This window comes from Myotis daubentonii, chromosome 3 (assembly GCF_963259705.1).
Source record: "Myotis daubentonii chromosome 3, mMyoDau2.1, whole genome shotgun sequence".
In the NCBI taxonomy this organism is placed as follows: Eukaryota; Metazoa; Chordata; class Mammalia; order Chiroptera; family Vespertilionidae; genus Myotis; species Myotis daubentonii.
In genome coordinates this window covers 104,118,641-104,132,954 of record NC_081842.1, presented here as the reverse complement: position 1 = coordinate 104,132,954, position 14,314 = coordinate 104,118,641, and the positions used below count along the sequence as shown (strand labels likewise).

The 14,314-nt window shown below is 45.6% G+C and overlaps 1 protein-coding gene across 2 annotated transcripts in view; it reads left to right on the top strand.

Moving 5' to 3' along the window:
- Window positions 1–14,314, top strand: part of MED12L (mediator complex subunit 12L) — a 394,672-nt gene that overhangs the window by 377,619 nt on the left and 2,739 nt on the right. For both annotated transcript variants that reach the window (XM_059688123.1, XM_059688122.1), the window contains one exon: window positions 12,093–12,174. In XM_059688123.1, coding sequence (XP_059544106.1) covers window positions 12,093–12,174 — 82 coding nt within the window. The remainder of the gene's footprint in view (window positions 1–12,092; window positions 12,175–14,314) is intronic.

Here is a 14,314-nt window from a genome sequence, read left to right as displayed (position 1 = left end):
AAGCCTCAAAGCTAAAGCTGGCCCAGAATAAAAAAAAAAAAAAGAAAAAAGAAAGAAAAAAGGAGCGGTTGGGAGCTTCAGTCACCCCCAGCCTGAAAACAGCCCTCAGCTCCTCACCCAGACTGGCCAGGCACCCCAGTGGGGACCCCCACCCTGATCCAGGACACCCTTCAGGGCAAACCAGCCAGCACCCACCCATGCACCAGGCCTCTACCCTATATAGTAAAAGGGTAATATGCCTCCCAGCACTGGGATCAGCGGAGCCGCGAGGCCTCCTGGCACCGGGATGAGCGTGACAGGGGGCAGCGCCCAAACCCCCTGATCACCCTGCGGCTCTGTGTGTGACAGGGTGCGGTGCCCCAACCCCCTGGTGGGCCCTGCTCTGTGCGTGACAGGGGGCTGCGCCCCAACCCCCTGATTGGCCCTGCTCTGTGTGTGACAGGGTACAGAGCCCCAACCCCCGTGATGGGCCCTGCTCTGTGAGTGACAGGGGGCAGCGCCCCAACCCCCTGATTGGCCCTGCTCTGTGCATGACAGGGGGTGGCACCCCAACCTCCCCATCGACCCTGCCTTGAGTGTGACAGGGGATGGTGCCCCAACCCCCCAATCGGCCCTACCCTGAGCGTGACTGAGGGTGGTTCACAACCTCCCGATCGCCCTGCTCTGTTTATGACAGGGGGCGGCGCCCCAACTCCCCAATCGGCCCTGCTCTGAGCCCGACCAGGGGCTGCACCTAGGGATTGGGCCTGCCCTCTGCCACCCGGGAGCAGGCCTAAGCCAGCAGGTCGTTATCTCCCGAGGGGTCCCAGACTGCGAGAGTGCACAGGCCGGGCTGAGGGGCCCCCCTCCCCCTGAGTGCACAAATTTTTGTGCACCGGGCCTCAAGTATATATATAAAAGGCTAATATGCTAAGTGTCCAACCGTCTGACCGGTCACTATGACGTGCACCGACCACCAGGGGGCAGACGCTCAAAGCAGGAGCTGCCGTGCTGTGCACAGAGAAATGGCACCGCAGACCTGGTGCCAACAAAGCAACATTCGGCTTCCCCCAAGTGGGAGACAGGCCCCACCACCACCCTGGAGCGACAGCCCACCAAATCTCAGCCAATGCTGCTGAGACCCCATGGCGCAAAATGCAGCCCACAGCCCAGCCCAGCCTGGAAACGGTGGCTGTGGGCACCACGTAATGACGTCATGTAGCAACGTCCGCCCTCTTCTCCCTAGCAATGACTAGCCTCCTTGCGGTTTCTTCAGCCAAGGAACATGACTTGCTTTATAGCCAGGTGCAAACATTTCACACTTTAACCAAATGTCTGTGAAGAGTTTTCCCGTGCCTCATCTCATTTGATCCTCACAGAAGTCCTGGAATATATAGATAGGACACTTTGTGGAATCCTATTTCTTTTCATTAGCTGGCAAATGGAGATTTAGAAAGTTTAGAAACTTGACCCAACTGAAAAGAAGTAAGAAATGGTGGACCTTGAAAATGACTTTAGGTTTTCTTACTGCACAGAAAATAGTCAAACACTGCTGCAGTTAAATATTTTACCCTTTGATCTCCCTGCATGATCTACAATAATAATCTGTTTCATGTTGATATTTACTGCTGTGTTGCTAACAATTACCTGAAAGAGAAGTTGGGGTGCTTCACTGGGCTGGAAAAATGTTAGCTACCTCAGAAAGCAGGTTTAATTAAGCAAGTTTATTCTATATATATAAAAGGCTAAGTTCACTAGCACATGCGTGATACATATAAAGCTCTCGCTGGCACCAATTGCACGTGTATGTTTCGATCTGTCATTGTTGATCATGAATTCGGTTGACACTTCTATTATAAAGAAAGGAAAAATAGCAATATTAAAATATTTCTTCTAATTAATTTCCTTTCAATGTGCACGAATTCATGCACCAGGCCACTAGTATTACTATATGAGGCAGTAGAAAAGCTTAAAGTAGCCCTTATCTTTTCTTTTTGAATGCAACAAAAAAATCTGGTGGTATTTTTTTAAAAAATTTATTTATTGCCTTGGCTGGTTTGGCTCAGCGGATAGAGCTTCAGCCCATGGACTGAAAGGTCCTGGTTTGATTCCAGGCAAGGGCACATGCCCAGGTTGCAGGCCGGTCCCCAGTAGGGGGTGTGCAGGAAGCAGCCAATGGAAAATTCTCTATCATCATTGATGTTTCTCTGTGCCCTGACTGGGGATGGAACTGGCAACTTTGGCATATCAGGATGACACACCAACCAACTGAGCTATCCTGCCAGGGTTCTGGTGGTATTTTGACAGAAAGCCAAGAAATACAAATTTTGTCAGGTTGACAAATTTGGAATATTTAATGTTAACCTGGCAAATCCTTAGCCTTTTTTTTTTCTTTCTAATTTAAAACATGTAATGTTCATGTTAGCAGCACAGATTATGTAAAGAACAGGGGGAAATGAATATAATAGAATTATACCTTTTCAGAGATTAATGCAAATTCATATATGAGCACTTGACTAACAATTATAAGGAACCCATTAATCTGAGAATTATAACTTTTTTTGGCAAGCCATTGCTAATAGGCTATGGTTAAATAATACCTACTTTAACAAGAGACAAACAATAAATATAGGACTGATTTTATTGCTTTAAGTATATAACGGTATGATATTGTACATTTTTAACTTTTTTTAACCTTGATTTATCTTACATATTAAATAAGCACATATATATGTCTCACAAGTAAAATTTACACATACAAGTACATTTAATCTATGTACTTTTATGTATTTAAAATTTGTCTATTTAGTCACACATATGTTTAACTGCCATCCTCAGAGTTCTACTTTTCAAAAATGTTTGCTTTAATGTATAGGTACATGTCCTTATAAAATAGTCATTTTATAAAAAAATTTTAATTGGGTTGACATCTACAGTTAAGCAAACATTAAGAGTATATTCATTAGTTTTTCTCTAGCCTTTTATCCACTGATTATTAGTTTACTTGGCTTATAATGTAATACAGTATGTGGGAAATATATAAGATATTAAGGGTATAAATCCTTAGAGAATCATGTTACATATGAATATTAATAAACATGTATGAATATTAATATCAAGTACCTGAAATATGATAGTTATTTTGTATAGAGTAAAAAAATAAACATCTGATTCTATCACAAAGTTAAATCTATAGGGATGTGGGAGATTTGTCTTTACACTTCTTAATTATAATTTGAAGCAGAGGATGAGCTTATGGAGAATGAGAGGAGATGATCTCCCTTTTACACTAGTATTAAAGCATCAACACTAATAAAAGAGAAAAATGGTAATTGGCGTACGAGCTACCCTTTTCATTGGCTAATCAGGGCTATATGCAAATTAACTGCCAACTAAGATTGGCAGTTAACTGCCAACAAGATGGCGGTTAATTTGCATATGTAGGCACAATGCAGGGAGGCGAAAGGGAAAGCAGGAAGAAGCCCCCTGCCACTGACAGTGATCGGAAACCCAGGGGGGAGCTAAGAGCTGGGGGGCAGGACAAAGGTGGCCCTGGGGCCGCCTTTGCCCTGTCCCCCAGCCATGATTGGAGAATCAGGTGCCTTTTCCGCCCTGGCCAGTGATAGCAGGAAGTAGGGGTGGAGCCAGCGATGGGAGCTGGGCATGGTCGAAGCTGGCAGTCCCAGGAGCTAGGGGTCCCTTGCCTGGGCCTAAAGCGAAGCCCAGGATCGCGGGGCCACTGCAGCTGCGGGTCCCCGCTGCCCGGGCCGGACGCCTAGGCCAGAGGCATCAGGCCCGGGCAAGGGGCCGATCCTGCGATTGGAGGGTGATGGGGGTCAATGCCTGAGGGCTCCCAGTATGTGAGAGGGGGCAGGCTGGGCTGGGGGACACTCCCCCCCCACACACACACACACCCAGTGCACGAATTTCGTGCACCGGGCCCCTAGTCCTATCTAATAATAGACAAACATGGTAATTAACCGTTCCTCCGACACACTTCCCATTGGCTAATCAGGGTGATACGCAAATTAACTGCCAGCCAAGATGGCGGTTAACCGCCAACAAAGATGGTGGCTAATTTGCATACTACAGGCAGGGCGGGACAGCGCCATCCCACCTGCCCCCCTACCATCTGGGCCGGCTATCTGCAATTGGGGTGGCAGGCAGCCCATAGGGGACCCGACCCAGGGCTGGCCACGGGACCACAGCGATCCGCCACCGGAGACGCCCACAAACAGCCCTTTCGCAGGGATGTGTGGCTGGAAGGTCCTAATGCACCAATCAGCCACCGGCTTAGCCCACAAACGGCCTTCCCCTGGGATCCCGGGTTGGCAGGTGCTAATGCACCAATCAGACACCGGCTGCACCCACAAACGGCCTTCCCGTGCAGATCCCGGGTTGGCAGGTGCTAATGCACCGATCTGCCAACACGCACACCCCGGCCGCCTTTGCCCTGCGCATACTATGCAGCTGGGAGAGGGGAGTGGGGCTGCTGGGAGCAGGGCAGGAACTGCCCAGAGTTTGCATCAGGCAGCCTAGAGTGGAGTGCAAACTATCCCAACTGGTAGCTGCTTGCTCATTCACTTACTTGCTCATTCATTCACTCATTCACTCGCTCATTCATTCACTCATTCACTAGCTCAGCAAACCCTCTCAGGTCCCTGGCACCAGGCCAGGCACTGAAGGTGAAGCAGGATAAGACAGAGCTATGTCCTCAAGATGTTAGTATTTCAGTAGGGCGAAGGAGGCACATGAACGAGGCAGTTGTATGCACAGATGCACTGTACTGGGTTCAGTGAGGGCTGTAACTAATGCTAACTTTGTTCTCTTGATAAAATGGGGCCTCGGGAGCCAGGCCACCTCAAGCCTGTAGGCCTGTGCCTAGGCCAGGAGTGGCCGGGGTCCAGGAACATGACAGAGGGTGCAGGTCGGACTGAGGGGTCTGGCCCCACCCCTCACCCTCACCCCCGAGTGCACAAATTTTTGTGCACTGGGCTACTAGTACTGAATATAAGGGAATTTAATATTCTTACTCATCTAATAGTTTCATAAATACTTAATGAATGTATTTTGTGTGAAGAATATATGTTAAACTTATGCAATTTTGACTTCTAAGACAGTATTGAAGTTTTTTAGTGTATTAGGTAGTATTTCACTCACTGGCTTAAAATGTTTCTATCCCAGGGATTGAGCCGGGTTATTAGAACACAGCACAAGATTTCCCCTCATTGTGTTCATAGGAAAGTAATTCCAGAGAAACACAGAATCCCATTACAGCAATCTTAATGGATAGTGAACTCCACAGTAGGTTCTTTTTTTTTTTTTATATTGCTCTGCTAGTATTTGCTTAATCACCCCACCTACAGTCAAATATTTAGATTGTTTCCAATTTCAAAAATAGTACTTTTAGCCTGGCCGGTGTAGCTCAATGGTTGAGCATCAACCTATGAACCAGGAAGTCACGATTCAATTCCTGTTCAGCGCACATGCCTGAGTTGTAGACCTTATTAGTTCCACTAAGATTTATTATATACCTTCTAAATATGTTTATTATTATTATGAACATCCTCAGCATATCTGATTCTCATTCCTGGCCAGTCAGTGCTCTTCATTCTCTGTTTCTTTCCTTGCTGGAAACGGAGCAGTAAGCAGGCCTTTAAAGAGAAGCCAGCTCTGGTGCATTTGGGGTTCTGAGTCATGCCGTCTCAGGCGAGAAGTGGTGGGGGACACACAGCCACCTCCATTCCCACGACTTGCCCCACCACTACCTGGTGACATTCACAATTTAATTCAACACACGCTTATTCAGTACATACAGTGGAGCCAGCACTGTGCCACAGGTTCTGGAGCGCAGTAACGAAGAGCCCAGTACATCCTCTGCCACCAGATTCTTAGAACAGCATATCAGTGGAGAGCAGTAGAAGAGCTGAAAGAGTGGATGAGTTTGCTAAGGGTGCTGTAACCAAGTACCACACACGGGGTGGCTTAAGCCAGAAATGCATTTTCTCCAGGTTCTGGAGGCTAGAAGTCCAAGATTAAGGTGTTGGCAGGGTTGGCTCCTTTGAGGGCTGTGAGAGAGAATCGGTCCTGTGCCTCTCCCCTCGCTCCTGGTGATCTGCTGACAATGCTGGACAGTCCTTGTTTTGTAGAAACAGTACTCCAATCCCTGCCTTTATCTTCTCATGGGGTGTTCACTATAAATGTGTTTGTTTTGAATTTCTCTTTTTCATAAGGACCCCAGTCATATTGGATCCGATCTCACCCTCAAGACCTCATTTTAACTTGATTACCTCTGTAAAGATCCTTTCTCCAAATAAGGTTGCATTGTGAGGTACTGAGCATTAGGACACTACTCTGTCTTTGGGGGAGGCAGCAATTCAATCCATAACAGATGAAGAGGAATATAAGTTTGGGACGCCTGATGGGGAGAGTGGGCGCAGTGAGCATGGAAAGGCACCATTGTTCACTGCTGTTGACTGTCCCCTTGTTGGTCTGCTCTCCTGGTGACCAAGAGCAGCTGGAACGGGTAGGATAATGAATGGTAGCAGCAGCACCCATCCAGGCAGGTCCACCTCTGCTGTAAAAAAGTGCACCTAGGAGTCAAAACCAACAGAACAGAATGGGCACTTTTTCAAGAAGTGTCATCAGCAAATCAAGCCTTTCTGTGAAAAGCTTTTCTGGAAGAAAAGCTGGTGCTCACAGATTAAATCTAGGGAATCCAATGTTGTCTGTCATTTCTTCTATAATCACTTTTCTGTGGAAGAAGAGCATCAGGAAAGAGACAGGGTGCCTTTGCTGGAATATTACACGTGGCCTCTAGTTTGGGCCTAATTATAGTTCTTAACTTGATACTTTTAAAGCTTATGAGTTGTTGTGATTAAATTAACTTTAATCAGATGTTAACAGGCCATGATTTAAAGTTACTTCCAGCTTTAAAGAAAATAATGTTTAGCCCATCCTGCTGTGTCATTTCTTTTCATCTTAAACGCAGGTGTCCTAGGTGTGTGACCTGGAAAATATGCTAACAGAAAACTTTAATAATGTGGCTTTTTAAATTGACTCATCCTTGTGTCGTTATCTTATTATACTGAATTTATGCCTTTTAAAGATATGCATAGTAGTTACTTAAACAATTGAATTAACTTTTAGTCAAAGATCAAGTGTGAAATTGTCATATAGTCTTCCTCAAAAAAAAATATGTTCCATTTAGAGAAATTGAGAAATTTTTCAGAATTTAGATAATATTATTCTCCTTCTCAAATGAAGAATATCAGGTCCAGAGAAAGTTAGTGAACCATGTTGCCTTTCTTTGCTTGATTTGGATTTTTCTTTTCATTATGAAGGAAAAGGAGGTATAATATTTATAGAAAGAAGTTGGGGACGATATCCTAGAGATTTTTATTAAAAGGACAGATAAATTTGATATATTTCCTTTTTACTAAAGAACTGATGGTGTGCAGATTTAAAAAATGACTGCATGCAGGTTGCTAGTTATTTTGCAGATAAATGCGTACTAAACACTGTAAACTCCAGGCCGCTGGCTTCTGCCCGGGGTGCCCGCAGAGGCGCCTGGCTGGGCGGAGGAGCCTGTGCAGGGCTGGGGTCTCTGTGGGGTCTGGTGCCCGTGAAGGGCTGCGCTCCATTCATCCGAGGACCTGCAGACTGTCTGTGGACTGTCAAGTGGCAGAACAGTTTGGAAATAAAGGTTGCCTTGGTGCTTTGTGCTTCTGCTTACCAATAATGTGCTCACAGTTGTTGCTAGAGCAAGAACCTCAGCGGCCAGGAGGCAGGAACAGTGCTTTACCCACGTTTGTCTCCCTGGACCCAGAGAAGTGCTTGGATCTGGATGAGCATTGTCAGATGATTTGTTGAGTGTCATAGCCATGAATGAAGAAACTCCACAGAGTATCCATAAGTAAAGAAGAACACAGTTCGGAGGGCAAGGTGACAAACCCGCTGTGAGGCAGGTGCGTCGCTAACCGCAGCAGTCCTGCCACTAGGTGACCAGTCGGGGTCTGCTTCTGCTGCCAGGGCAGCCCCAAGAAAGTTGCTTTGCCACAAAGATTCAATTAAATAGAAATTATTAGTTAATGATGCACTTCCTTTAGTAATGGTTGAGCAAAAATTTAATAATCTTGAATAAATGTGTGTTGTCAAAATAGACATTTAGGGATCAGGCAGAATATACATCAAAAAGGAAGATGTTCTGGGAGGATTAACATCTGCAAAGGGACAGATGGGAGAAACCATCATCAGCTCCTGCATGGATGGAGTTCAGAGAGACCTTTCCCTGTTTGTTCATTACATTGCAGCAGGAAGATTAAACATACACAGATGGCAATTGTTGGACCTCAGTTGACCTGTTTTCTGACCTATTTTGGTCAGTTTAAAGTTCCAACTCAAGCATCAGATCACTGGAGGGACCATTTACAAAATACAGATTTTCAGTCCCCAAAATTCTAATTCAGGAAGTCTGGGGAGGAGTCCAAGAGGGTGATTCCTTAAACTTCCCCTGTTGGTTTTATGCTCCTCTGCCATGTGCAGGGCTCAGCCTTTGCAAGAGACATTCAGTGACTTGATTTGAAATGCTCAGTAATGGGATTTCTGTGGGGAGTTGGTGGCACTCTTTCTTTTCCCAAGAAAATTGCACATGCAATCTCTTGCATGCTCATGTACAGATACAAGTTAAAGCCAGTTGCATTTAGTGCCAGGTGGCCTTGAGAGGAATGTAGTGAAGCACTATAGCTGAGAGTACTGGAGATGCTAGATCATCCCGTGGATTTCCCCTGCTGCTCTCAGTGCTCTTGGCCTCTGAACCCGTCACAAGCAAAAGCTGTGGCCCTTCACATGCAAAAGCTTTTGTGTCTATCAGTATTTACTTTACTAGAAATTAAAACAAATATTAAAAATATTTCATAATTCTAAAATAAAATTACATATGAAAAGAAATAACATTTTTAATGAAAAATGGGTGTATATTTCAAACTAAAAATTAATGAGAATGACACTGTTTTACAGTTTTGAAAGCTTCAATGTCTGGGTTAAAAAGGCATTCATTTTGTTGCAGTATTACACATTATTCTCTGGAAAACTGCATAGTACACTCATGAAAAAAGGAGTGAAAAAGCAAATAATTTCTTAGTATTATGAAAATGGTTTTGACCTTGTAGACATCCCAACAGAGTCTTGGGGTCCCCCCAGGGGTATTATCTCTTAGACCCAGTGGGCCACCCACCATTCTCCAACATACATATGCACCTGCATGTGTTCCTGGGTGCTTGTGCACAAACACTAGCTTCTCAGGGACCTAGTTACTGCCTTGGCTCAAAATAAAAAATCTGAGGAGATCATTACAGTGTTTCATTCTAAGAAATACTCTACTTGAAGCAGACTTTAAATGAACGTAGAGAAGGCAGCTAAGTGTTTGTTGAATGAACAAATGTCAGATATTTATGTGTTGTGTACCTTAATCAGCTAATAAGATTAGACATCTTTGCAGCCGACCATTTAGAATCTGTGATTATATTCAAATAAATTAATATTTGGAAGCTAATATTCCAATTAAGGACAGCACTAGATTGTGGTTAGGATCATGAGCTCTGGACTCAGAAAGACGAGTCTGAATTCCAGCCCCAAAATTTACAGGGATCATGGACTGACTTCACCCCTCAAAGCCTCCACTTCTTCCATCTGTAAAAAAAAAAAGCTTCACAATTTCTTATATTCATTCCCAAAATTCAGACACCTGTGAGAATGGAAATTTTATTTATAACTCATTGAACAGCTAAGCCTGACCTGATTAATTTGGTAATAAAAGCTGACCTCGGATGTGAAGCTCTTTTTATTTGTTTTATCTGATATGACTGTTTGTGTGTGTTGCTGCAGAGATTTAAAATGTTTGATTATGTAGTACTGTCCTAGATCTTGCTTGGTCTATGTATTATGAATGTTTCATAGTAAATCATATGTGTACTGAATTTCATAACACACATGCCCAGGGTTTGTGTGAGAGACTGAGGGTGGTATTATCCTTTCAGGGTTAGCTGGGCTCTCTGGGCTCATGTATGCAGGTGCTATCTAGAACATTGCCTCACACATAGAACCATATTAGCTTTTGTTAAAGAAATAGGGTCTATTTCCAAATAATCATAGAAACCACTGAATAGAAAAGAACTTATTTTATGAACGTTTTTGCATCACTGAAAGATGGATTTTTATTTTCTTTTCCCCTCTTGATTTGGGCAGTGGGAAGTGGGAGAAAGTGGCAAGCTGCTCTTTTCCTTCCATGTATTGGGGGAAATAGTAACATGGGTGGAGGTGCACCTTTCTTGTTACGAGGCAGGTTTGGAAATTGAAGGGACTTCACAGTTAGTCATTCTGTCCATTTTTTCTGAGCACCTACGGTGTGCCTGGCACTGCTGGATACTAGGGACACATTAACAGACAAGCCCAAGTCTTTAAATCACTCACAGTCCAGTGTGAGAGAAACAGGTGGATCAGGTGTTGTGTGAAATATTCAGCTCTAACAGAATCAACCCAGTGATGCTCTGTAATTAGGGTTGCCAGATAAATTAATTTCAGCTTTAGGTAAACAATGAATAACTCTAGAATTATGTTCCAAATATTGTATGGGGCATACACTAAATGTGATATGTGCCCCATGCAGTACTTGGGACATACTTAGAACTAAAAAAAAATAAAAAATAAAAGTGTTGTTTATCTGAAATTGACATTTAGCTGGGTGTTCCATATTTTCATTTGCTAAATTGGGCAACCTTAAATATAATCCTGGGCTATTTTTAGCCACAGCAGCAAGCTCTGAGGAGGAAATATATGTTTCACTCATATTGGGTAATTGAGATTTTAAAAAAGACTGTTTACAGAGGTATGGGTAGGTTAAGGGAAACCAGGCATGACAAAGGGCCCCAGGCCAGGAGCAGGTGCACCCCCGGGCTCTGTGGCCATAGCACAAGAAGGAGAGAAAAGGAGAGGGCTGCTGGCAGGAGCTGTGGCCTTCCCAGAGAGAGATGTGTTCCACCAGCAGAGACTTGTCCTGAAGGAAATTGGCAAAAACAAAATTGGACTCTGCTCCCTTCCAACTATACCTGCTCCTGCCCTGCAGTCTCCAGGGGCTGCGCCTCCCCATCTAGACGTAAGAGGCAAGGGGCCAGCCTGGCCACACTCCATCCAGGAGGCTGGTGACAGGCCCCATGGGGTGGGGCGTGGCCTGTGGAGGTTGAGTGAGAAATCGCCTGCACAATTCTGATGTGTACATGTCAAGATGGCCTTGCAGTAGAACATGTCCTCTGTCACAGTAGTAAAAGGCCAGGTGGAGGGAAGGGGGAGAGGGAGAGAAGGCAGGCACGAAAAGGAAGAAAAACTCAACAGTCTAGAATTTAAAGGTTAAGGGAAAAGTAAATCAGCACTACCAGTGATTTTAGTCTAAAGTGATTTCACTTCTACCGGACAGTGTTTTTTCCCTAGAAGAACCACCACAATTTTTTGTATCAACTTAATGGACAGAACCAGGGCATATGGGCCCTCATCTGTGCCTGCACTTGCACGACCCTGGACGTGAGCACCTCCTCAGAGTTTGCGTCCTTGGTGCCCTAGCCCAGCCCAGCCACCGGTGAGAGTAGTGGACCTTTCTCCTCCGTCCAGTAGGAGGCTCAGTCGTGAGAGTCCGGACCTAGGGCCTGCTCTGCCTCAGCACATCCCTGCCGTTCATGCAGGGCAGGCAGGGCCTATGGTGCTTGAACAGATCCCCCGGCCGAAAGCTTGCATTTTGCCAATGAAAATGTTTTCTAATATGGTGACACTAAAATAAGCCAGCTGATGAAGGGAGAGATAAGAAGGACATTTGAGCCACTGGGCTCCTTCATCAGGACTCTTCAAATAAATGCCAAGTAACCACATGGAGAGGACTTTTAAGTTGATTGGGCACTTCAGATGGCCACCAGATGGAGGCCAAGATGTAGGTGAAAATAAAGGAACACACTCTGGCCTGGCACCTTTGTCCTGGAGTAGTTGAAGACTATCTGACCCTGGGAGTCAGTCTCTGTGTCTGTGATGGGCACCCGGGCTGACGCCCTCTTTCTCCTGTCACATTGCAGTTTCCCAGGCAAGGCTTGCAGCAGACACAGCAGCAGCAGCAGACGGCTGCCCTGGTGCGACAGCTCCAGAAGCAGCTCTCCAGTAAGTACCCCTCTTGCCAGGACAGATGGTTCCTGGGAAACTGAAAACAAACACACAAGGGCTGGCTCCTCAAAAACTGCACTGTCTTCCTGGATACCACTTCATCTTTGTTTAGTCTACGGCAGTGGTCGGCAAACTCATTAGTCAACAGAGCCAAATATCAGCAGTACAATTGAAATTTCTTTTGAGAGCCAAATTTTTCAAACTTAAACTATATAGGTAGGTACCTTGTTATTAACTTAATTAGGATACTCCTAAGGCTTAGGAAGAGCCACACTCAAGGGGCCAAAGAGCCGCATGTGGCTCACAAGCCTCAGTTTGCTGACCACGGGTCTACGGTGATAAGGTGGTTTTTTTATTTGTTTTGGTTTGAATGCTACTTTTCCTAGAAAAACCCCAATCTTTTGTGTGTGTGTTGTTGTTTTTTTAGTTCAGTGAAGAGGTTTTCCTGCTGCTTTCAGCTGAACCTGGAAATATTTCTTTTCTTTTGGGGACCCCTGTGGAGCTGCAGGTGCCCTTCTTATAAAGCTGGAAGGTTTAGAGAGCAACTCAGTGGATGTCCTCACATGTACTGATGAGGTTAGGTGACCTCCCCAAAGTCATAGACAGAGGGGAGCCAGCATTAGACCTGTATCCTGGTCACAGGGCAGTGGCTGTTTTCACCACTGCACCGTCCTACCCTTCCTGACAACACCTCAGACACATCAGACCTGTACCACCACAGGCGGCGAGGCACTGCAGTTCTTCCTGGTGGTCCCGCCTGCTGTGTGGGCTGATGTTTTTAATGGTGCTGCCTCTAGAGTACATACCACTCACCCATTCAGCTCCCTCGTGTGGACGGATGCCAGCGGGGAGCTCTGTGACTCTATCAACCTGTGTTGGCAGCAGGCACAGGAAATTTGTTAGCAACGGGAGCCAGCCCTCTGGCGCAGAGTATTGGCCTGGAAGCCAGGGGACCTAAATCTGGTGCCAGCTCTGCCGCCGTTATCTGGATCATGTGGTTCTCATCCATGGAGTGAGGAGAGGAGCAGGTTCTCCTGGTCCCAGGGTACGTGCTTCTGGGTGCAGAGTTGAGCAGCCTGTCCTGAGCAGCCCTGCCCCTGCGACGGGTAGGGTGCTGCGAGGAAGGGGCCGGTTCCCGACTGAGGGCGGGCAGCTTGGTTTCATCTGGCTTTTCGGCCTGGCTGCTGATTCCCTGCAGGGGAGATACCCCTCCTGTACCTGGTATCTTTCCCGGGACATAACCAAGACCTTTTTTCCCTTTTAAAAATATTTTCCTCTTATAGCCTCATTTAATTTCAGTTAAATTTTGTAAATCAATCCTCTTTCCAGTTGCTACTTAATAGGTGTGGTCTACTCAACAAACATGTGGTTAAAATGTCATTGCTCCGTTAATTCTGGTGGTGATATTTTTACATGGCTAAGTAGACAACATAATTTTAAGGACAAGACCAATGTGTGTGTGTTTTAGATTTTTTCCAAAGTTTAGAAATATGTACCAGTGATTTTCATATAGTAGTACCTATTTAGGGAGCACATCTCCTCTTGTTTCCAATGTCCCAGAGCTCATGAAATGCAGCTTTAAAAAAAAAATCATTTTTTCCATCACCATTTATCCCATCTATGCCCTCGCCCGCCAACCAGCCATCCTTTATGGAGCACTTTCTTGGACCCAGGCACACTGTGACTTCACATGTATCAATTCACTTAATTCCTAAACCACCCCATGAGGTTAGGTATTGTCACTGTTCCAGTTATAGACGAGAAAACAGCTAAAGGATAAGGTCATGACTCGTCTGCCCAACGTTCTTCAGCTGACAGCAAGGGACAAGCTGGGGCAGAGCTCCGACGGCTCTTCCCGGAGCCGCTGTATCACCACACAGGCCTACCCCGTTTCCTTGCGCTGAGCTTTACTGAGCTTCACAGGTTGACAAACTGAAGGCAAGAGCCTCCACCGAAAAAGGTTATGACTCACTTTATTGCTTGGTCTGGAACCGAGCCCACAGTGCTCCCAAGTCTCTCCTAAGGCGGGTGCACACTCTGCCGCCTCCTTGGTTGAATAACGACAACTAAGCTGAGCTGCCCACTGCGCCCTCCAGAGGGTTCCTTTTCTATCACACCTTGAGAATGGGCCTCTGTA